We start from the raw sequence: 23722 nt of genomic DNA on the forward strand, positions 1-23722 counted from the left end.
TTTACCTCATTTAAACTGCTGCTAGCCATTAAACGATTGTGCTTTTTTAGTCCATGTTTAAGAACAAATGACCATTTGCTAAACCTACTGTAATCTTATTATAAAAATGAAGCCTACAAATCATTTCTTACAAGCAAATGATTTTACAGCCCCTTGTGCTGAATGTATAGTACACATTGGACGAGGAGAAACGATCTAAGTGGCCACTCGTAGGTGTTAATGATACTATTCGCTCGAACTTAACGGTGCTTAGGATTCTACTTAATCCTTGCACGTGACAAGGCTTAAATTAAGCTTGTTTTCTGATGTGTGTCAAAAAAATTTTAGCTTGACATATATCGAACGATACGGCGTATTCTTAGGCAACAATTTCAACTTCTTCGCTTATTTGCAATACTGGTATCCACGGGGTAATGCCAAACTTAACAAACAGTAATGGATTTGAAGCTAGCATGCTGTATTTCAAGGAGCGGAGAAGCAAAGATAGCCCCCCTTAGATTAAATGCATGTTTAAGCTTTCGAGGCACTTTTCTGATTAATGCATAAGCCTGCAGGAAAGGATTCCACTTATTTAGTAAAATTATCAGTTCAATCGCCAAATAAAGGCACAACAAGAAAAAGAAACAAAACAATAAAATTTCAACCTTCTTTCAGCGTATATAAAAGAAATTTACTGCCCACTTCCTCGAAGTTTTCCTTTCCCCTAGCTGTAACCACTGCCGCCAACACTCCATCGAAGAATGTTTGTATTCGAACCAGTTCTGCTTGCTGTTCTAGTGGCCAGTACCTGTGTCACTGCAAAAACACATACATGGAACTTCACTACAGGGTTTGTGAATGCTAATCCTGATGGAGTTTATGAGCGTGATGATGTAATAGGGTTGAATGGACAATGGCCTCTTCCAGTGCTTGAAGCTGATAAAGGAGATCGCATCGAATTGTATTTGACAAACGGATTCGAGGATTACAACACCTCATTGCATTTCCACGGGCTGTTTCAGAACGGAACTAACTCCATGGATGGCCCTGAACTAATTACACAGTGTCCTATCCCTCCTGGAGAAACCATGTTGTATAACTTTACTGTTGACCAAGTAGGTGCCTATTGGTACCATTCTCATACTGCCGGTCAATACGGGGATGGAATGCGTGCTGCTTTTATCGTCCACGACGGTTCGGATGATGATGACTTTCCGTATGAATACGATGAGGAGTTCACTTTCACAATTTCTGAGTGGTACCATGAATCCTCAGTAGACTTGATCCCGAATTTTATGTCTCGTTTCAACCCAACTGGTGCCGAGCCAATTCCTCAGAACTTCTTATTTAATGATACTAGAAACTTCACCTGGAATGTGGAACCGAGTAAAACATATAAGGTTAACCTGATAAACGTTGGTGGATTTGTCTCTCAGTATCTCTGGATGGAAGATCATACATTCAAAGTGGTCCAGGTTGACGGTGTTTATACACAGCCAAACGAAACAGACATGATATACATCACAGTTGCTCAACGTTACACTGTATTGATTGAAACCAAAGATGACACCTCCCGCAACTACGCTCTAATGCAACGTGTTGATGACACTATGTTGGATGTTATACCCAAAGACCTTGAACTCAACGGCACTAATTACATCGTGTATAACGAGTCAGCTGGGTTACCTGAAGAGTATAAAGTAGAGTCATTGGACATATTTTTGGACGATTTTTGGCTTGAACCCTTGGAGGCACAAGAAGCTTATCCTGATCCAGACTACCAAATTGTCGTGGATGTTGCAATGGATAACTTGGACGACGGTGTAAACTATGCCTTTTTCAACAACTTAACATACGTTGCACCTAAAGTTCCAGTATTGGGTACTGTCTTTTCGGCAGGTGAAGATGCCATAAATCCTCTCGTGTATGGATCCAATACAAACTCATTTGTCCTAGAAAAGGATGAAGTTATCGAAATTGTTTTGAACAACCTAGATACTGGTAAACATCCCTTCCATTTACATGGTCATGTGTTCCAGACAGTCGTAAGAGGTCCTGACTACGGTGAGGAGAGTACACCAGTCCCCTATAATGCTTCAGAAGCACATGACATCCCAGAGAATCCTATGAGACGTGATACTGTTTATGTTAATCCCCAGTCATATTTTGTAATTCGTTTCAAAGCTGATAATCCAGGTGTATGGTTTTTCCATTGCCATATTGAATGGCACCTGGACCAAGGGTTGGCCCTAGTACTCATTGAGGATCCTTTGTCAATTCAAAGCCAGCAAAATCTTGATGACAACTGGAAGCGTATGTGTGAAGTAAACAACATGCCATACGTTGGCAATGCAGCAGCTAATACCGAAAACTTTTTAGACCTTACAGATGAGAATGTTCAAGTCAAAAATTTGCCTGCAGGCTTTACCGCCCGAGGTATCGTTGCATTGGTGTTCTCCTGCATTGCTGGTATCCTCGGTTGTGTAGCCATTGGGTTATATGGTTTAGCTGCGACAGATGATAACCCTGTTAAGTTGAGTCAGGATCTGGGAATTGATGAGGAGTTTATTCAAGACGAGACGTCTTCGCAATTGAGTCACAATGGTTCCAAAGATACGACCGAAAAGACTGCAACTGAGTTATTGAACTGATAGGTTAATATCCGAATATTGGTGATACTTCAACTATTCAAACCGAATCGTGTGTGTGTGTTCTTATCGAATTAGTGTGTTTGTTGAGGTAATACTTTTGTATTGGATATTGGAGCCATAGTCATAATTCCTAAGATCTACGATGGATCTTCATTTGGAGGAGTGGTTAGATTATTGTTACTTCTATTTGTTTTTGTTTCTGATAGCTTTTAAGAAAAAGCATGTCTTGGATGTGTGTGTGTGGTTACTATTGGTGCATCCGTTGAAATTTATGAGGACTTCTTAACTGAATGTTCTTGTTAGATATTGTGTGTATATTTTAATGTGATCAATTGTGATTTATCACTCGTCAGAAGATTGGTATCATCAACATGGACATGGTTTTGGCTAACGAAATGACAAGTTAACTAAATGATGAACTAATACCCTCTAGTGGTGTATGGGTGTTCATGGGCACTAATTGAAGCTACATATCTTTTTACATAATTCCATTGGCTCTATCACCACATCATTAATCATTATTTCATGGATTCAATTGTTATAACTGACGAATTTTCAAAATTGCTTTACCAGTATCTGTGGAGTCCAACTTCTATTTCTTTCGGTAGTTTGATGGCACGTTTGAAACTAATGCCCTCTCAATCTGAAAATTGGCTTTATATTCAATGTGACGGAAAATACATCATCAAGTATCCTAGGAACGGAATAATAGTATGGTTGGTTTGCCTGGAACATGATCCATTTGTATATGCCCTGTTTGTGGATACATTTGTCAAGGTACTCGAAGAATATATTGGCAAACCAACAGCCGCTACAATCAAATCTCATTCGGATACCATATCTCTGTTGCTACTTGATATGGCTGATGGAGGCTTTCCCTTCATAATTGATGATAATCAGATCAAAGATTTGATGCCAAATAAATCTATTATGGATAAAATTTTATCTTCTACAAAACAACTCACGAAGACAGCGAATAACTCATTGAATAGAAATGTTGCATTTAATACCTTTGCTAATCAGCCTTCTATGTGGTCCAGATCCAACTATTCAATTCCCTGGAGAAGAAGCAAAGTTTACCATACTAACAACGAAATACTTATTGACATTGTTGAGGAATTAAGCATGATTACATTGGCACACAATGGCACTAAAGATGACTCAAATTCTTCCGCATTTTACAGTTCTGCCGTTCGACATTCAAAGAGGATGCCCTTAGTGTCTAAGATCACCGGTAAAATTTTAGTAAACTCACATCTAAGCGGAATTCCTCACATAAATCTAAGGCTGAACTTGAAGCATAATCAGCTAAGCTGTCCTTCCTTTCATCGAGCAGTAGATATACCAAGATGGAACTCATCGTCCGGTTTAATATCATTTGTTCCTCCAGATGGAGTTTCAACACTGGTATCCTATGTTACTGATCTTGATAGACACCAGGATTTTGTAGACGTGCAGTACGGTTTTTTTCAAGGGAAACGGTCGAACGAGTTTGAAATACGGCTAACAACTCTCAGCTCATCCAGGGTTAATACTATAGAGAATCTGAAACTGGAGATTCACCTTCCAAGAGAACGCGAATATTCGGTGAAGGTTCTACGGTGCACTCATGGAGACTTGCAACTGTCACGTAAGAATCGATATTATGAGTGGATTTTTGCCAAAGAGGTTCCAACTGGTATAACAGCTACATTCAGAGGGTCTTTGGTCGATGGTTCGGATCCAGTCGTAGACAAGCTTCGACCTAGTTATTTGCAACTGTCGTATGAGAATAAGCATTCTCTTTTGACCGGCTTAGAAGTACGGTCGATAGAAATCGAAAAAATTGAGGGGCTCAGCAATCAGGTAAAGCCTTACAAAGGAGCTAAATACATATCCCGAGTCACTCATTTGATACGATGAAATCCATTTTCCAGTCAATCATACCCAGATAAGTTAAACGTACATGAATCAACTTCGGGAAATTCCAGTGAAAGCTTACATCCATTTGGTATCTTTCAACCTAAGTCTTGGAACCATTTACAGGCGGTTCAATAGTGATATCTCAAAGAGTTCTTCCAATAATAAGACTTCATTGCGATTTTTTCGCTCACGCAGAACGGAGCTACTAGGGCGGACTTTGATCCTTTTGATACCAATGTTGTTAGGAGCTATAAATCATTAATAAAGTCTTTTTAAAGATGCTTTCTTACACAGGTTCTAATTTGATTGCATCTCGCGTTCTAGCTTCCATGATACAATGCTGTTCCTATTTGTAAGTACGTCCATTCAAAGAACAGTGAGGCTCCAGGTGCATGAATGAATCTTACTGATCAACCTGATGACATGTTCGATTACGCACAGAAAATTTTTTGCCACAATTTCACATGGACTTTTTTACTTGTTGATGGCCTTATTTTTTGTCTGGTAACGATTCTTTCGACATCTCCAAATGGCTTAATAGGGTGTCCTCGTATTGTATCTAAAGAAACTTTTTCCACTCTTATTCCCAACAAAACTAGTGGCTGGACCAACATTTAAGTTTTTACATCAAAGTCTTTCATTACGATCAAATATTATCATCTATCACAATAATTACCAAGCAGTTGTCAAGCTCCGCGTAATGTAATAAATAATCTTAGTTCTGTAAGCATGAAAGACTGAAAAATCTGATTCGCGCGCACAAGTTGAAATCCCGTTCGAAGCTAAGCCAGCTTGGGAAATTGTGTACGAAAACATTAGACTGCTAAAACTAAAACGATTTGGGCTATTAAGATGAGCACTACCGTCCCATATGATCCAGAAGATTTTGACAATAATCCATTTAGCGAGCAGGTCATAAAGACTGTAGATGCAGGAAAGCAGCCTAAGTATGCAAACCCCCAAGGGGGGCAAGGGCATTCGTCAGTCACCGCTCCACTTCGACTACCTACTGACTCCAACCAAGAGCCTAGCTATCACATCACTACCAACGTAGAAAACGAGTTGGTTATGCCAACAGAAACTGAGATTCGTCGGTTTATTCCTGAAAGGTTCAACCAGAATCGTAGAAGTATCTGCCTTGTGATAACAGATATAGAGAAGAACGGCACTGATTCATCTGCCTTTAAAAATCCGGTAATAAAATTTGATGCCTTTATAAAAGGACTCAATGGATTTACGAAAAAACTCATACAAGGATATTCGAAGGACCTACAAGGAACTAGAGAGTTTTGCCAAGTACCTGAATATCAACAATATTGAAGTGTTTGTTCCCGGATTACCTAGCATACCAACTCTTTATAATATGGGAAGCCCTGAATTCAAATCATCCGTTTCTAAGTTATTGCAAGAGTGGATGGATAGAATCACCAAGAATCCCATCCTGATAAAAGATCATGATTTCGTACTGTTCTTGGAGACCAACGACTTCTCTTACTCACCAACCAAGACAATGAGTCAAAGTATCGTTGCCACTGGGTTGAGAAGGAAAACTCTCAAGCAATTAGCACCACCTTTTGATGCATGTCGAAGACTAGCTGAGTTCAGGCCTTTAGTCAAATCTTTGTATATCGTATCACAAAAACTTGTGTCCCTCTTGGAAAGAATAGGGAAGTTGGATAAGAACATGAACGGCTTGTACTCAATCTTCTATAGGCAGCTACGTGAACTATCAATGGTCGAAGTGGAAGAAGACATGCCAAGACTATGGACAAAATTAGAAAAAGTCATGCAACTTTTCAATGAGTTAGACTTGATGAAACGTCTTAGTTACAACTCTGCATTGAATGAATGCCTACTCCTTGTTATTCGTGACTCATTTACTATCAAAGAGTCGCTGACAAATAGGCATTTGTTGATGAGGGAACTTTCTCAGGCGAAGGATTCTGCAAGGAAAAAATTTGAGCAGGTGCAAAAGTTGAAGTCCAAGCCAATCATTGACACTTTGAAAGCGGACGAAGCGTCACAATCATTGGAGGCTGTTGTTGCTCTTGAAAAGGAACTAGAATTCAAGGTGGATCGCTTGACTTACAACATGTTAATTGAGTCTGAAGAATACCTTAATTACTTCACAGAAACCGTAAGAGCATTGTTTCGAACACTAGCATATCAGCAAATCCAGTTTGAACGTAAGAAACTTGCACTATTAGCTAATGCCAAACTAATCGACGTTTCTCATTCATTGCATAGGCTGGGCAGAGAATCCTTGCCTTTGAGAAAAGATCCTAATCGAATAGAGGCTTGGTCTGGTGGGTCTTCCTCTAGAAATTCCACAGCTGATGCTTCTTTTGAACGCGATATGCAAGAATATGAAACTTATCTTGATAATGATTTTGATACTGTGCTCCCGGTGCTGAATCCTTCAGCGCAGTCTTCAAAGAAAAAAGTTAGCACCCAGTCTGCAGGTAACAATCTCACTGAGTTTAATGCGAAGAATGCTGCTAATCTGCTCGGTGGCACGACATTTTGAAGTCTTTGGTTGAATTCTTGAAGAACTACTGAGATAGATGGCACATTGTACTTTCTCAACTCTTAGCATTAATAAACTTACCCCCAGTGCTGAATGTTGCAATATAGGCGATTGAACTGAAACAAAAAAAAAGCAACTAACCTATCATAAAAAGGACCTTTTTTGCGCTTTAGGTTTCTAACTGATAATTCATTACAAGAATATTAAATTTTGAACACTAATGAACCAAGGGAACGTGAAGCTTTTTTTCGGATTTATCTAATGAGAACTTAAATAATAGGACCCATGTCTTTGGAAGTTTATTCTACGCTTGTGCTACTATTCAGGTGACACTATTATTCCGACTCAACTATATCATCAGCCTTAGTTACTGATCTCAAGAGTCCTCTGGAGAAAATTGCCATTTCATCTTTTTTGGGTATCTACTAGTGAAAGTGCTTTTTCTTCAGAACAATCGAGAGTTGGATATAAACTCTCGATTGTGTTTAGAAACTATTAGGCATGCTTAGAATTAAACTCTTAGATGTATCGTTGATAAGGTACAACAAGATACCAGAGGACGAATCCTGCTGACCATGGTGGAGTGCACTGAAAGCTCCAAACGCCTAAAGATACATACACTTCTCATGCTACCAGGAAAGTGATAACTCGTATAAACTTAATTATTTGTGCTATTTGACTAATGAATTCTTAAAGACGTAGCCAAGTTCATAGTGGCCACTTGTTCTTTCGTAGTTTTCTCACAGGATGCTTCTGGATAATGCATCCGCCAAGTAATGTTGGGAAGTTCATCATTTCTTGAAGATCTTTATGTTGACATCTTTTTAACACCCTTCAAAGTTGAAATGGAGCGTAACAATTTGAACCCTTCAGGGGAACCAACAGATAGACCAGTTCATAATAGCTTCCCGGACTCATTGATTAAAAATATTTTATGCGAACGAGCCCAAGTTAAGGCCTTTCTCAATTCAGTCCATCAATTAAAACAAAACTGTACAAACTTAAAACATGAGAACAGTTCTCTGGGCCTTTTTGCTGAGTCTTATCTTACATCTGCTGGGGAATTCAAACGAAAGCTCTGAAGGCTTCAGTTTCAATTAGATTCACTATTTTTTTAATCTACAATACATTTACTTCGCTAGCATGAGAAAGAAATGCTATACTTTCCGGGGGGAGGGGGGCTCAATGCGGCGTAATAGTGAATACTATCACAGAAAGAAACACAAATGCATTATGTGAATTAGTGTTAATAGCTTACTGGTGCTAAATAATCTAAGTATGGGAAACATTCAAGACGAGAATTCCAAGGATGGAAGACTAATGTTGCCCACCCATGATTCTTATTATGACTACAACTTTGATAGTTTAAAAACTCCAGGATCCGTTGGATTCATAGGAAGAAAGGCTTCAAAGAGGAATTCAGTAATGAAGAGAAGGGACTTGAATTTAAAGAGGGTCAAGGATGTAAGTCATTCAGTACGAACAGAGTTTAATACTAGTTTGGATACTGGGAGCTCTAAAAGTTCACTGGAAGCTAGCGCCAAACACACTGGAAGTGAATTACCTAAGACAGGCAAACAACAATATATCTTGGTCAGTCATGAAAGTCAAGGGGGCCCTTTGGCTCCTCTGGATTCGTTTCTAAATCTAGATGTGTTACAGTGTGATAAATATACTCAGGCAAGTCCATTGCATAACATGCTTGAAATCCCTTGCGATCCCATAGGGTCCTCCAATGAACGTATGTTACTTTCTATGTTGGATCAGGAGTGCCATATCCTTAGAAGTACTGTACCCAATGGTTTAACGCAACGATGGAATGATAAGATTTATTCGGGTCTGAGGTTTCTTTATTTTTCTTTACCCAGAATTTCCTTACTTCAAGGTGAGGAATGCAGTTTACTGAAATCGTTAATTGGTTGTAGGGAATGAGCTTCTACGAAAACTGGTTCGAAGCAAGCTTCGAATACAACGGATCAGGCCGAAACTCAGGATAAAAAATAATCAGCATATAAGCTAGTGCATTGCCACACATCCAAAGGGCTAAATATCTTGGTACCTATGGAACCGACCTCCTCCTGTAAGATTTCTCTGAAATGTGGTACCAAGAACTTATTAGTCACTAAAATCTTGTTCTGTAATTCTTTTCGAATATCAATTGGCAGTTCTTGTACGAGTTCCATCAGTAATTTGGAAACTGACTGTTCTTCGTCGTCCAATGGATGTTCATTGTCTTCTGGGGGGAAGAAAATTCCTTTGACTTCCTCAGCTGAGGCCGAATAAGCAGCATACTTTTCCAACTCATAAAAAACTGAATCAAAATCATTAACATCTATCGTACGACTTCCGCTATAATGTAAGATTTTATAACCCCTGTTTGTAGCTTTGACTGAACTATTGAGAACTCTGAGATCATACACAGGGATTATGTATACTCCTTCCCAGCTAACATCAACTATTATAGCATTTCGGATACCAGACCCAAAACAATACAATAAACTCTCGGGTATGTATTGAATAGATTTGAACCTTAAGTCTAACAAAACTTTCTGCAAAATCTGCTTTAGATGGGAGGGGAAAAAAAAGGGCTCAGGGATAATTACACCATAATCATAAGAGTCCATAATAATTTGGTTCTTGTAGACATCAAACAAAATTCTTTCAAGTTTAGACGTTGTTTTGCATAACAGCGAACTAGCCCCCAAAAGATAATGCTGGAAAGTGTAACTGCTTTTGTCATAGGTCCAAAGGATGTGTTGATTGAATAGATCGTACTTTTCCAAGTCTTTGAAAAGTTGGTTTTTCAAAAGATATTTAAACGTCTCCAGGCTAGTCATGTAACTGCTATCAAGACAGTTCCATTTTTTGTCATTTATGTAACCTTGGAACTCACAGTATTGTACCCCAGATCTTCCAGCTCTAATACGAAGATGATCCAATTGCAATATAAAAAAGTTTTCGGATCTAGTTGACCTGTCTTTATAATTGAATCCTTCCTTTTCCTCATCTAGCATCCTCGTCTCTGTTTGTTTTGCTGTACATCTCATTACAATTTAAGGAATCTTCGCCTCAAGAGTGTTAACAACGCGATTCACAAACTCCTTAAGTAAATGCGCTTCAAACTCTTATTGGATCTGATGATCACATGATCGCAATAAAATAGATAGCAATTGTAATCAACACTCACAATTAAGTTTCAATCAAGCGAACGTTTGGGAAAGCTTACGTTCATGAAGAAGCCTCCTTGCGAAAGATCGCATAGCTCAAGATCCTAAAACACTTGCCAATTTCTAGATTTTGGCGGCGTTAAATTGAATAGAGTGAAAGGTTACTGCTATTTAAGAACCAGGTTGGCCCACCTCGCGGCTTTAATTTGAACAGAGGTAGTTCTGACGTTTCTCACTATTGAAGATTAAAAACAAGTTTACAACATGGGAGCAGTGCTATCGTTGCCGCTCGCTTCATTATCACTCATTGGAAGTTGGATTTCGTCCTTTATTGGTGCGGGATTGGTCTCAGGGTGTCTTTCTGCAAACAATCCGCTCTCAAAAACATTCAAGTCCTCTGTGGCAACAAGAGTAATGTATGGCTTCTTGTTCTTCATTAACAGTGTAATGTCTTGGGTCTCCTTGTCCAACACCATAACAGAATGGTTGGAACGAGCCAGTTGGGGATTTTTACGTTTTGGCAATGCATATTGTAGAGAGAATCACTGTATTGGCTTCACTAACGTTCATAGAGTAAGCCTTAGCCTGGGGATAATGCATCTAATCTTAGCGGGCCTAGTGCTAGGTGTTCAATCTACCAGTGACAAACGAGCTGTTATCCAAAATGGTTATTGGCGCACCAAGATATTCGTCTCATCACTGCTTTTGATTCTAAGCTTCATGATTCCCGACACTTTTTTTGTGTTCTGGGGAAACTATATCTCGATTATATTTTCAACTATTTTCATTGGAATCGGTTTGATTTTGCTGGTTGATTTTGCTCACGAATGGGCCGAAACCTGTATTGAAAGAATAGAGGAAGGGGAAATTTATCTTGACGACGATGACACTGGTCTGTTCACAAGCAGCAAATTTTGGAGGTTGATACTGGTAGGTGGCACGCTGACGATGTACATTCTATCTGTAGGTCTTTTTGTGTTTATGTACCTTTTCTTCGCTCAGGATGGCTGCATATTCAATACCGTTGCGATTTCTCTCACATTCGGATTTAGTGTGTTGGTGACCTTTCTGTCGGTGTCTCCCATTGTCCAGGAATATAATACTAATGCTGGCCTCGCACAATCCTCTATGTGCTGCTTATATTGTGCCTATTTGACATTTAGTGCATGCCTTAGCGAACCAGATGACAAAGGTTGCAACCCTTTGATACGAAGCAGAGGTACTAGAAATCTCAGTATTATTTTTGGGTCCTTTTTCACTTTCATTGCAGTTGCCTATACGACAACTCGTGCTGCTGGAAATTCGGCGTTCTCTCATTCACAATCTTCTTATGGGGATTCACATTTTGATTCGGTGTCAGATATATTCACAGCACATCCACCTGGAAGAAGAAATGAATTACGAGCTCAAGCAATCAGGCAAGCTGTAGAAGAAGGCTCCCTTCCTGAAAGCGCTCTAAACGATCCCATCTACTACCAATACGATGAAAATGATACAGAAGATCTCGGCGAGGAGAAACATTTTACAAAGTACAACTATTTCTTATTCCATATCATATTCTTCTTGGCCACACAGTATGTTGCGGCACTTTTGACCATAAATCTTGGTATTGACATTGATGACAATGATGGCGGATTTATTCCTGTCGGTCGTACCTATTTCAACACATGGGTAAAGGTTATTAGTACATGGTGCTGTTTTGCTTTGTATGGCTGGAGCTTGCTCGCTCCAGTACTTTTCCCGGACAGATTTTACATCATGTGAAACTATCAACATTTCTATTTCCTTTCTATGGACATATGTAGGTCAGAAAAACAGTCTATTGCCCTAAACTTTCTTCATTATATGCTGTTTGACATTTGTTTCTATATAATTTTATTTATGAAAGCTAATCGCATGATCACGCATTTTAGGCTGCTAATCCCAGGGTTTATGATTGTCACAAGCCAAGTCATGGCCATGTCTCACATTCCTGATCACTTTTGCAAGTCCCAACTTGCTTGAAAATCGAGCACAGTTGGTACTTTCGAGCAGAATCGTTGGATACACTGTGACTGATGTGGAAAACCGCTTCATACTATCTAACACAGTTAGAGGGATACGCCACAAGAAGTTTCACTTCATACAAGGAATATCACATTTAATATATTGTTTTCCGCCAGTATTATATAAGAGGAACTTTCAAACAAGGAATCAAAATTGAAAAAGAGAATTTGCATTTGGACAATTGACCGTTTAATGTTGCTTGTGGGCAAACCATCTTTGAGATTTCCTCTCGGCCTTTTCTCCTTCTCTACGTATGACTTAGAAAGCTCTGCATTACTGGACAAAAAGGAACCACGAATCACGACCCCTAATGACTCGAATGATATTGTCATCAGCGACCGTTTTGAAACCATTAGGGACGATTACAAAGCACCCAGATACCCGCTTGTGTTGTGTCATGGATTATCTGGATTTGACAAGGTAGTGCTGCTTCCTTCGCTGAAATTCTTGAGTGCTGCCGGCACAAGAAGACCTGAGTTGAGTGGCTTCTCAATCGACTATTGGAATGGGATTAAAGAAGCCTTGCAGGACATCGGCTGTACAGTATTAACCGGTAAGGTTCCACCCTTTGGGACCATAAGAGAAAGGGCAGAAAAGTTAGATAGCTTCATAGAAGAAGAAGCCGCATCTCTTTTAAAAGCTACTCACCCAGGAGCTGATTCTAAACCTATCAAGGTTAACCTTATTGCTCATTCTATGGGGGGGCTAGACTGTAGATATTTGATAACTAAGTTACAGCAAAGCAACTATGAGGTAATGAGCCTGACTACCATAGCCACACCCCACTACGGGTCTGCAATGGCTGACTGGTGCCTAAAATATGCCTCCAAGGCCCTATTACCTAGATCCATAAGTGAGCTTTCCATCAATAGCATGAAAACTTTCAATCAGGAAGTTCTGGACAAAAACAATGTAAAATATTTCAGCTATGGAGCAAGGTTTTGTCCGAACTTATCCTACGTTTTTTTTCCGTCTTGGAAGATAATTTTCGATATTGAAGGCGACAATGATGGAATGGTTAGTGTTAGTTCATCGAAGTGGGGAAAATATTTAGGAACATTAGACAACGTCGACCATTTGGATTTGATCAACTGGAGGAACGAAGCAAGGGTTGCGATCAACTTACTCATGTTCAAAAAAGGTTCGAAATTCAATGCCGTTGCTCTTTATTTGGAAATTGCTGATCAGCTAGCACGAGAAGGCCTATAACAATTTTTCAGATTGTGCATAGACTTGCTCCAAATGATCTGAGCATTGCTGACAGTAACTCAAGATGCTGGAAATAGTCTCTTGAACACCGTCCGTGATATCTCGATCTAATCTCCTTACTTGGTTACATCTTCTGCTTTCAGAAACCAACCAATTTCTCCATTCAGCTTCCGCAATCTGCAATTCAGCATGATTCAGTATTCGCAACTGTACAAGAAGGTGATTCCGTCTTATTCCGATATTATCAAACGATTGCTTTAAAATTTTTGCTGATTGAGAAGTTTCGATATCACTGTAATCTTGTAATTGCACGTTGGGAAAATTGAATAGAAAGGATGTGTTCATAAATTGCTGATAAACAAGGTCTGAGGTGCTATTGATGTAGGTCCTTGATGATATCTGGTCTTTGATATCCGCCAGCTGTATTGATCTTTGCAACAAATACGGTGTCTCCTTCATGTAATTGGAGAGTAATGTACTTGTCTTGTGAAATGTGTAATATGATGACACCGTTTGACCCATCAGCAACAAGTTCAGTATCAGAGACAAAGACAAGCAAAACAGGATTACATGGTTGGCCGTCACGATGCTTAATGCTGATGCAATAATTAGTCGAATTTTTGATAATACTCCAAAGCTGAATTTCAAGGCTTTGATCAGGCTTTTCTTTGTCAGAAACAAAAATAGTACTGCAGCTCTAATTTCAACGACTTCTGCAAGCTGTCCAGGTGGAATTAATTGTTCTTTTTGTTCGGTTTGAGAGATGGGGCCAAAACTGTGTAACGCTTTCACTATCTCATTTGAGGCACCCAATTGTTTCAACATCACCTGTAGCTCTCTATCCAATTTCGTAACTCTGCTTCTAAATAGTAGATAATACAAAGGCCTGAAGAGATTGAACTTAGCGGAGTTAAAAATTGGTCTCAAATAAATTTTCAACCTTGATCGCTTGGAACTCACCATCTGTATTGTCACCCTAGTTTCGGTACTGAAAAAAATACCTCCTATATTGAGAGTTTGGTCGATCTGGTAAAACTCGTAGTATCTATTGTTGACCATATGTTCAATAACCTGAGTGAATTCCAGCTTCTTCGAACTAATACTAGTGATTCCTATGAATGGGTAAACCTTACGTTCCAGTCCTGGAGGTTTCCTACCAGCATGCCAAGAAGTTCTAGCAGTTTCACTTCCAGAAGTTTCAACCAATGGAACAACTTTATGCAGCATATCAACATTATCTCCCAAGAATGCATGAAACAAAACCTTAGGAGGGGAATCGTAAACCTTGTCCCATATCAAATGAAAATCCTTTTGATAGTCAATATCGATTGGAGCCTCCATACTTGTTGGAACTGAATGTACAATTGAAGGGATTGTATCTCTTCTTTGAGTAGCTAACTCTGCCTGCTCCTGTCCTTTTAGTTCATCAATGTTATTAAAATCGGATAGTAGGCTTTGCAAACTCCTGGGAACTTGGCGCCTCTGATTTAAAATTAACAAGTTAATTTTCTTTTGAACAGCCATCCCTGAGTCCAAAAATATCTTAACTTTAGACACATAACCACTACTGTAGTACAGCTTTAAGATATCACAATCTTCTTTTGAATCACATTCGATGTTTATGAGGTCTGCCAAATTTTTTCTAATCAATGAGACGAAACCCATATGATTCATGTAGAAATAAATATGCTTTTGGGTAAGAAACGATCGGCCATATAACTCTTGCTCTGAGTTGGGTATCCAATTACATTTCATTGTTAGCATAGTCTTTTCATCATTAGCAAAGACAACTTCAAATAATGATTTGAGTTCTATATCTGCCAGTTGTAAATCTACAGGGTAAGATGAAGGATAGAATTCCTTTTTCGAAGCTGGATAGATTTCTCTTTTCATTTCAGGAAAAAAGTACATTCCCCAGTTAACGGATCCCCATATATTAGCTGTAACTGCATTTGGAAAGGAGGGAGGGGAAAAAAGGGCTTGAAATAAGATAGATTCTACTGACAAACTAGTGGTAACCGGAGTGTTTATGAATACTCCTTTATGAATTCTCTGGTACAAAGAAGAGCAGGGTAAACCTTTGTAAAAAAACTTTATGTGTTCCAGCCCCTTGGTACTAGTGAGTTCTGTATCAACGTAAGTACTCATATTCGATGCAAAGTCTTCCATTGGTGGAGGAAGCTCGCATTTTACAAAACAGTGGTTCAATTCTTTGTTCAAAATTCTCTCCTTCTGAATCTTTAACACAGTCATCCAAGTTTTAAGTTCCAATAGCGTTTCAGCTTGTAAAGTTATTGAGACGCGTAAAGTCTTGAGTTCAAAACAAAACCTGCGTTCTTCTCCAGGAGCAAACTTAAAGTTTATAAGACCCAACCCTATCTTGTTTGTCTCCTGAACAGACAATTTATCATCGCTTAAAGAGAAAATCCCAAATAATCCATCTTTAACAAACACCCACCTTCTTACCCATTCGATCTTATTTTGAGAAGACGTTTTCATGTAGAGCCAGCCATGTTTTTCAGTCCTTATTCCCGGCTCATCCTCCAAGAAAACGTTACTATAACTCAATAAACTACAATCATAGTCAGTCAGCTTGCTGGGAGGTTTCATTGAAGCGGTCATCATCATCTCGGTTTGAGTTTTCGTTCTTTGTATGTTACGCATCATGTCATTGGATGACTGTTCAACTTGGGTTTTCCATCCATAAATCCTTTTCACACTCATTTGGACTTTGGCGATACCAAGCAACTGGAGCATGTCTGGGTTTAAATTCCCACTCCAGAAAGAGTTGGCAATTTCAATCAGTGTGAAATTGATACTATTAGTCAATCTTGCCATCCGGTAATATAACTCAAGGGAGCTTTCCAGATATTGCTTTCGTACTTCGTATAATTGATATGACTCTTCTTTAATTTGCTCCAATGGTTTTGTTTTCTCCATTTTATGGTGTAAACTGGAAACCTTATCATATCTAAGTTGAATTGTCTCAAATTGCATCCTCTGTATTTTGTAGGAATTTAGCTCATTTTTGACAAGATTTTCAACCAATTTTAATATACGGGTGTCGAAATGAAGTAATCGGGAATATTCTAAAAAGATCTTCTTCAGCCCCTCACCAGTAGAGACCATTGCAGTCTGCGTGTAATCATTGTCTATAACGCCAGAAGTGGAAACAACATCAGGAACTATCAGCATCTCTATACCATTTGCTACTTGCTCAACTTTACCCATTCCGTTCTGTATCAGAGTTAGTGCCGTATAAATTCCGTTGAGCCATGCTTCAACCTGTTGAATCTGCTGATTGGTAAAATTCACAGAAGCACGGAAAGTCGGACTATCTAAAGAAGCTTCTTTGAAGCCTACAGAGATTAGTTTGACAAACATTTCTTCCGACTCCAGAGACATTCTCTTCTTAAATAATCTATTTTCCTTAGCTAGAGGCGATTCTTCGGATATCAGAGTTTCAGGGAGGTCATGTGATTTGTAAGTTCTTATTATCAGCAGAGGGGGATTATTATCGGAATCCTTCGATTGAAACCACTATAGCACTATGAATAAAATACCAAGAGAGCAGGCTAGCTTTTTATGCTTGGGTTAAAAGCTGGCATAATATGGACATCTAAAATAGGAGGAAGGTATAAGTTACGATGGCATTCATCGAACCGTAGAAACATCCGTAGAGTCTATTTACAGGAACTAACTAAAAGTTTGCCAGAAGATGACGCACTTGTTGAAAGTAGGAATTATCAAAGAAACTGGCAGCTTCATCGTTGGTCACCCACTTATACTCAATATTCATGGGTTGAAAAGAGCCGGCAACTATGTGACTCTTTATAATATAGTGGCGTTCAATGCGTTCATCAGGACTTTCGTAAGTTGGTGCCACTAATTCACCTTCGCAATACTTTATTACTGCAGCCGGCGTATTGGAGACTGTCCAGATTTTAATTTGATTTCCACCCAGATCTACCAGACCCTTCTCTGCCGCGGTATGTAGCGATTGGCTTTCAAGGTTAAATGAGGGAAACTTCCACTGATCCTTTTCTTTGACTATTAAGTATAATGTATGGCTTAACTTTCTGTTCAAAGAAGACATGTTATTAGTTTTGTCCGCTTCAGTAACTCTTGCATTAACTTCAATGGGCCTGGACAAATTCTTTTCGTCATTTTTGTTGGCTTCTTCACCAGGAATAAGGATATTTTGTTTGAATCGCCTATCTCTTCCATGTTTAACATCTGGAATACCTTTTGGATACCATACATTGGGCTGTTTTGAGATGACACCATTCTGTATATCTAGAAACTTTCTCTCTGCAAGTGTTCCTTTCTTAAAATAGTAGTATTGCGGGAAAGTTCTCATCAATCTTCTCTCAAGTTCAGCCTGGTAGTTAAAGTACTCTTTTTCAAAAGGATTCAAAGCTCGAGTAACAATTGGAATGCGGCTAAGCATTAGTGAACTTTTAATCGGACCACTAGACATGTATCTAGCAGATAGGCGTGGGACAATCATGATGGGACTTCAGTTGTCAAAGATGTGGAACATTGAAAATTTTGTTATAAAACTGAGTCTCGCGAGGGAAGTGGGTGCCGTTTGTGGGGGGACAGCATTACCTACTATATACAGAGTTCGCTCTTATCAAATCGACTGTATAATATTAACACCTAATATCTAATATAAAATGAAATCTTGTCTTATTCTACTACAAATCCTTTTTCTGTCGAAGAATTTGATCTGCAGTCCATATTGTCTTATCCAAAACAGATCCGAGAGTTAAGACTCCTGCAACGCTTGCGCTAACCCCAAGAGCAAAAGCAGACCGTGTCTTTGAATATTGTTCCCTGTTAATTATTTTTAAAGGAGATATTTCAAAATGAAAAAACGCTCCCGGTATTCCTCCTGAAGCATGTAAAGTGTTTGGATGATCAGAGTCACGACCACCTTCCAATGGCCTATCATGATACGTGGCTGAAAACTGGTTTGTGTCCCACTTCAATCCTGACATAGACTCATATCTAGTTGCTACCACTTTCAAAAAATATGAATAAAGATGGTTTTTATTTCCGGTAGCTGCCTCATATCCATCAAGAGGGTGAGTGGACATCTCCTGATTGTCGATTGTCTTTCCAAAAGAAAGATGATTCACAGTATGATCAAAGTTGAACTTATCCGGATACTTTTCGAAAAGTGATAAATCATGAATATGGCGGGAGCCGCTGGTTAACGAACTCCCAGGAGCAAAATGAAGATTACCTGACACTCTATTTATCTGTGCAGTTCCAGAAACCTGGCATCCTTCATCAACCATCGAAGTGACCAGTTGCACATAACCCTCATTTTCGCACTGCTCAATGTTCCTTCCGTCATAAAAAGCCCATCCTGCCTTTGCGTAAGCTTTCTTCACAGATTCGCAGGTATTGCAACAGAGTTTCTCGTCGAAAGGTTTGTTTTCATTATCTTTTTGATTTAAAGCTCCGTAGCAGCTACCACAGTAATATGGATTGTTGCTATTAGTTAACTTATTGTTCTCTTGCTTGTATTCATTGACCCTTAATTCAGTCGTCTCTTTTGCCAGACCATCTACTACTCGAGTTTTCTGAAACCCGGACATAAGAAGGTCAATCTGTAGATCGCCAGTTATATCCATAATATCCATCGCTAGAAGTTCGCAAGGGATGTGATGAAATGTCACATTCAAAGAAATGTCTAGCTTTTTTGCGTGGTCTCTATCTACCACTAGCTCAGGTCGAATAACTACTGTTTGATAATCGAAGTACTCGTTCGTAACCAGTATCAAAGTTACAATCAAACAGATTAACGTAATGACACCACCACTAGTTGTCTTAACTTTTACATCATCAGCTGTTTTTGCAAATGCGTCCAAGCTAAGCAATTTCGGTTTAGCCATTTATTTTTCTTCCACTCAACGTGTTCGTTGGACATAGAACCCAACCAAAAGAAGCGCAAACGGTCGCGAAAACTCTTTTCCTCCGCCATTAATACTACCAGAAGCCTGGCCAAATCGAAAATTTCATTTCTCGAATGCTAACTCCAGTTCATCATCATTCAAGTAATCCAACTCCATTTCTGCTTCTACGTTCTTTGTTTGTAATTTTTGATGATCTTTTAGCTGTTCAGCATTCCATACAGATACCCCTTCTTGGTCCTTTGGATTAGATGGCTGTGCCAAAGTTCGCAAGAACTTTTTTGCATTGGCAATCGCCATATCTGTTGACAAGTTTGTGTCAGCGTCTAACAGATTTTGAGCAATCCATTTTGGTAACTGATTTCTTTTGCGAGAGAACCTTCGGTCCGCTAAAACCATAATTCCGTAATCGTCTTTGCCTCTCAGTACTCTTCCCAAACACTGAGCAGCGTGTCTCATTGCGTCGAAAGATAAAAACTCGTTCTCTTTTATCTGATGATGATCCCTTAAATATTCTAATCGAGCTTTTAAAATTCTCGACTCTGTATATTGAAATGGTATACCAATCATCAAAACAGTTCTTCCAAAATGATGGTCGAAGTCTATACCTTCGCTAACCTTTCCTCTGGCAACAGATAATAGAACAGCTCCTCTTCCATTTGAACATGCTTTACGGTATGTTTCAAGTCCTAAACTGGTTTCCTGTGAATCAGGAGTCTCCACCAGTATCAATTTGTACTTCCATACTTCGTCTAAGATGCCCATATTTTGCCACATCGAAATGATACTCTCCATGTACAAATATGAAGGGAAGAAAACAACCAACCCATCTGGCGTGATCTTACTAAATTCGATTAGCAACGTACCGTAGTTTCGAACAACACTGGGATCGTTACGAATCTCAAATCTAGAAGAGATGGACACCTGATCTGACCCTTTGGTTACAATCAGCGGAAGAAAGGATCGTCTACTCAGAGTCATGGTGTAAGACTCTTGTATAACAGTATCAAACTTCAACATTTTGGGATACATATCCAAGGGGGAAATAGTTCCTGATGTTATAATAACAGAGGAAAAACGGTCGAAGATTGGTTTTATCGCTATAGAGGCATCCAAGCATGTAAAATGCAGTATTGGATTCGGTCCCGAAGCATTCTCAGTCTCGTAAGGTTCTAAAATGAGTTGAAACCCGGTCTCATATGTTGAGACTAATGTTGCAAACGTTGCAATATCTTTCAATGCTATGAACTCCTCAATTTCAGTTAGTTCTAACGTTTTCACTAATAGAGCAAGACGTTCGGCACAAAATCTTAGTGGCTTCCTTTCAATGAACGTTAAAAGCTTTAAGTGCTGCAAAAATGACGCCGGTGTTTCTGAAATTACATGTAACACTTTCATACGTGTTTTAAGATATTCAATAAACCGCTTTAAAAACATGACAAAATGCTCACCTCTTCGAATATTTCCAGGAATAGACTCGGTTAATATGTCATCCGGTAATATAGGATTAGCCATGATCAGTTCCTCGTTACGGGAAGATTCTGTTGCCCTTAGTCCCTCCACCAATCTCTCGTACTCATCTTGCAATTTTTTGCTATCAATTCTTTTGATTTCATCAACCTTTTTGGAAAGACTGTTTACTCCTCTGGAAGCTTTCTTAAGTGTATCATTTGTTAAATCCAAGGATAAACTTTCTATGCAAACATTATCTATGTTGTGTGCCTCGTCAAATATAACGATACTTTCTTTAGAAAGTTCCTTCGAAACTCTCTGAGCTATTTTGGGATCTAATAAATAGTGATAGGAATAAATAATTATGTTGCAAAATGACATCATACGACGAACCGTAAAATACGGACAAATGCCTACTCCTTTGCAATATTTTATGAGCTCTTCAAATGAATAAACACCGATGGGAATGTACTCGTGCGAATCTAAGTCATTCATTTTTTCATGGAACGAGCATAGTTGATCTTTATCAGCTTCTCCTTTGGCAACTTGAAGACTGAGTTGTCCATTTGTCATCCTTCTGCATTTTTCATCTACTACGATACCCTTTCTCTCCTGTGAAATAGGGTGAAGACAAAGGTTTTTACGACTGGTTAACCCCAGACCTCTAAAGTTTTCTTTAACGCCTAACTCTTTTGTTCTAAAGTCCATTAATTTGGTTAACTCTATAAGAGCCTTTTCAATTTCTGACATGGTACGAGAACAATAAATAATCTTTCTATGTTCTGGATAAAACATTTGGTAGGAAACTGTCAAAGAAAGCAATGAAATTGTTTTACCAGTTCCTGAAGGCATCTCAAGTATACAATTACCCCCAATATCCAAGGTTCTCTTAATATCACACATGTACGCATATTGCTCTGGATATATTTTTGGATATGGAAATATCACTGGCAAATCATCTATTAAGAATTTCATACTATCAAATCTAGACAAACTTGAATTAAGATTTAGTGAGAAAGGTTATGGTGCAAATGGCCGCTGTGGTGTTGGGGCTGTAATTAGTAGCTAATGCATCAAACTTTTCTGTGCTAATCTTAATTCATTCTCTAATGAAATTAAATGGGTTTTATGACCTCAAACTTCAACTTACTAATTACTTGAATTTCTACATGGATGCTACTAGTCCTTTTCTTTCCGTCAGTTGAGTCAGATTCCGTGTAGTTTTGTTCGATAGTGTCAGCAATGAGCTTTGAAGCAAGCCAAGCGAATGCATGTTAGGTGAACCTGACTTGTACGGAGTATAGTTTATAGTTTATGCTGGACGTATTTCCCCGTGTTTTTGAAATAGTCTCATATAATAGTAGTAAAAGACTTTTGTGAGCTGTCTCTAGAATTGTTATTTATGCAGAGAGCACAAGGTGACACTGCGAAAACGCCTTACATTTTTGAGAGGACTATCTATTGATTGAACAAGGTACGTATCTCAGATCCACAATGGAATACTATCATAAAAAAATTAGTACCATTGGGTCAACAGACTTTGCATTATTACCTGCAGAGTAGGTAAGCTTCGGTTATTGAAGAACCTGCGTTCTTCAGCCACTGTCGAACTAATGGTGCAGTAAGAAGCACTGGTATACTAACTGTTCCAAGATATGTACCTGGCCTCAAGAAAGATACTACCTTGCCATTGCTTAAAATATTTATAAAACAAAAAATTTTAAACGTTTATTGTGTTCTATTCATCGGAAAATGTTCAATCATTCTAATTATGATGTTGGAACATAATGAACTTGACAAACAAAAATTAGGGTCCTAGTCACTAGGCAGGAATCCGATTTTCCAATTTTCAAATGACTTGCAGGAGTCAGGTAGGCACTTGTTTGTTTTTTCTAAAACACTTGCTGTATCTGACAGAACCAAATCTGGTAAATCTTCCATATTTTCAATATTTTGGTGCTCTGCAGCCTGGATCCAGTGTACAATATCCCCTTCATCAGACATATACATTATCTTCAAAGAATTCTCGTATATATGCTCAGCTAAAGTCACAGTTACGCCTGTTCCAAAAATCCATACTAGCAGACTCTTGATTCGTATAAACCTGGCGCCATTAGAGTTTATCCTATCCAGTAAAACACTGTAGGCATAGATGTATGGTGGGAACTGTTCCAATTTTAAATTTCCTGGTTTTGTAAGAAGCAAATTCCAGTTATAGATTTTCCAATTGGAGCAATTCTTAGTTACAATACCTACGGGAAAACCGCAATTGGCGCAAGCTATTGTTTCATCATCCTCTTTCTCTATTGTCTCAAAACTGAGAGGGTGAAACAAAAGGTAATAAAAGCCCAAGATGATAGCGCCTTTCCTCGGCTGCAAATTTCCATAGCGCAGTCCAGAATTGGAAACTTTGCTTCCTGGCTTGTGACAATGCCAAAATTCCATCATCTCCGCCCACATTTCTGAAGGCATGGCATTGATGGAACTAACTTTACTTCTATGAATCAATTCAGCTCTACAATTTCCACAACCAAAGCTGAACTCTCCTATTGTTTTAAGGTAATCTGCACTCCACCTTGGTTCAGCATCCATAAGAGCGTTCGTCTCATTGAACCGATTGCTTTGCTTGAGCCATAGTCTAATTTCAACTACATTATCATGTATGCTTATATTTGGAAGCTTTTCCAAATCAGGATTAATCAGAGGAATTAGTAAGTTATATTTTAAACAGCCACGCTCCACGAGCAAAGCTCCTCTAAGTATTTTCACGTTGATCGTGAAATCAGGAAGATTAGTAAGGCTTTCTTCTATGTATACACACAAAACATTGATTTGCGTCAATAACTCGGTATAATATTTGTGCAT

The 23722-nt window shown here is 38.8% G+C and overlaps 13 protein-coding genes across 13 annotated transcripts; 7 read left to right on the top strand and 6 right to left on the bottom strand.

Annotated features, from left to right (window-relative positions):
- Positions 1-740: 740 nt before the first annotated feature.
- PAS_chr2-1_0787 (Ferro-O2-oxidoreductase) lies at positions 741-2630 on the top strand (the record flags this gene model as incomplete). The annotated part of the gene is made up of 1 exon (XM_002491680.1): positions 741-2630. The coding sequence occupies one exon, from the start codon at positions 741-743 to the stop codon at positions 2628-2630; it is 1890 nt and encodes a 629-aa protein (XP_002491725.1).
- A 525-nt stretch (positions 2631-3155) lies between these two features.
- PAS_chr2-1_0788 (Mu3-like subunit of the clathrin associated protein complex (AP-3)) lies at positions 3156-4532 on the top strand (the record flags this gene model as incomplete). Its single annotated transcript, XM_002491681.1, has 1 exon — positions 3156-4532. One exon carries the CDS (start codon positions 3156-3158, stop codon positions 4530-4532), a length of 1377 nt encoding a protein of 458 aa, XP_002491726.1.
- An 852-nt stretch (positions 4533-5384) lies between these two features.
- On the top strand, positions 5385-7059 carry PAS_chr2-1_0789 (Subunit of the membrane-associated retromer complex essential for endosome-to-Golgi retrograde prote; the record flags this gene model as incomplete). Its single annotated transcript, XM_002491682.1, has 2 exons — positions 5385-5726; positions 5788-7059. 2 exons carry the CDS (start codon positions 5385-5387, stop codon positions 7057-7059), a joined length of 1614 nt encoding a protein of 537 aa, XP_002491727.1.
- Positions 7060-7835: 776 nt separating this feature from the next.
- PAS_chr2-1_0790 (Hypothetical protein) lies at positions 7836-8141 on the top strand (the record flags this gene model as incomplete). Its single annotated transcript, XM_002491683.1, has 1 exon — positions 7836-8141. The coding sequence occupies one exon, from the start codon at positions 7836-7838 to the stop codon at positions 8139-8141; it is 306 nt and encodes a 101-aa protein (XP_002491728.1).
- A 196-nt stretch (positions 8142-8337) lies between these two features.
- PAS_chr2-1_0791 (Hypothetical protein) lies at positions 8338-8991 on the top strand (the record flags this gene model as incomplete). The annotated part of the gene is made up of 1 exon (XM_002491684.1): positions 8338-8991. The coding sequence occupies one exon, from the start codon at positions 8338-8340 to the stop codon at positions 8989-8991; it is 654 nt and encodes a 217-aa protein (XP_002491729.1).
- A 56-nt stretch (positions 8992-9047) lies between these two features.
- Positions 9048-10106, bottom strand: PAS_chr2-1_0792 (Hypothetical protein; the record flags this gene model as incomplete). Its single annotated transcript, XM_002491685.1, has 1 exon — positions 9048-10106. The coding sequence occupies one exon, from the start codon at positions 10104-10106 to the stop codon at positions 9048-9050; it is 1059 nt and encodes a 352-aa protein (XP_002491730.1).
- Positions 10107-10490: 384 nt separating this feature from the next.
- On the top strand, positions 10491-11990 carry PAS_chr2-1_0793 (uncharacterized protein; the record flags this gene model as incomplete). The annotated part of the gene is made up of 1 exon (XM_002491686.1): positions 10491-11990. The coding sequence occupies one exon, from the start codon at positions 10491-10493 to the stop codon at positions 11988-11990; it is 1500 nt and encodes a 499-aa protein (XP_002491731.1).
- A 474-nt stretch (positions 11991-12464) lies between these two features.
- Positions 12465-13481, top strand: PAS_chr2-1_0794 (Protein with lipolytic activity towards triacylglycerols and diacylglycerols when expressed in E. co; the record flags this gene model as incomplete). Its single annotated transcript, XM_002491687.1, has 1 exon — positions 12465-13481. The coding sequence occupies one exon, from the start codon at positions 12465-12467 to the stop codon at positions 13479-13481; it is 1017 nt and encodes a 338-aa protein (XP_002491732.1).
- On the bottom strand, positions 13476-16886 carry PAS_chr2-1_0795 (Protein that activates transcription through interaction with DNA-bound Snf; the record flags this gene model as incomplete). The annotated part of the gene is made up of 1 exon (XM_002491688.1): positions 13476-16886. The coding sequence occupies one exon, from the start codon at positions 16884-16886 to the stop codon at positions 13476-13478; it is 3411 nt and encodes a 1136-aa protein (XP_002491733.1).
- A 295-nt stretch (positions 16887-17181) lies between these two features.
- PAS_chr2-1_0891 (uncharacterized protein) lies at positions 17182-17991 on the bottom strand (the record flags this gene model as incomplete). The annotated part of the gene is made up of 1 exon (XM_002491689.1): positions 17182-17991. One exon carries the CDS (start codon positions 17989-17991, stop codon positions 17182-17184), a length of 810 nt encoding a protein of 269 aa, XP_002491734.1.
- A 190-nt stretch (positions 17992-18181) lies between these two features.
- On the bottom strand, positions 18182-19387 carry PAS_chr2-1_0796 (uncharacterized protein; the record flags this gene model as incomplete). Its single annotated transcript, XM_002491690.1, has 1 exon — positions 18182-19387. The coding sequence occupies one exon, from the start codon at positions 19385-19387 to the stop codon at positions 18182-18184; it is 1206 nt and encodes a 401-aa protein (XP_002491735.1).
- Positions 19388-19510: 123 nt separating this feature from the next.
- PAS_chr2-1_0797 (5' to 3' DNA helicase, involved in nucleotide excision repair and transcription) lies at positions 19511-21832 on the bottom strand (the record flags this gene model as incomplete). The annotated part of the gene is made up of 1 exon (XM_002491691.1): positions 19511-21832. One exon carries the CDS (start codon positions 21830-21832, stop codon positions 19511-19513), a length of 2322 nt encoding a protein of 773 aa, XP_002491736.1.
- An 840-nt stretch (positions 21833-22672) lies between these two features.
- PAS_chr2-1_0798 (uncharacterized protein) lies at positions 22673-23722 on the bottom strand (the record flags this gene model as incomplete). The annotated part of the gene is made up of 1 exon (XM_002491692.1): positions 22673-23722. One exon carries the CDS (start codon positions 23720-23722, stop codon positions 22673-22675), a length of 1050 nt encoding a protein of 349 aa, XP_002491737.1.

Source organism: Komagataella phaffii, chromosome 2 (genome assembly GCF_000027005.1).
Source record: "Komagataella phaffii GS115 chromosome 2, complete sequence".
Taxonomy (NCBI): Eukaryota; Fungi; Ascomycota; class Pichiomycetes; order Pichiales; family Pichiaceae; genus Komagataella; species Komagataella phaffii.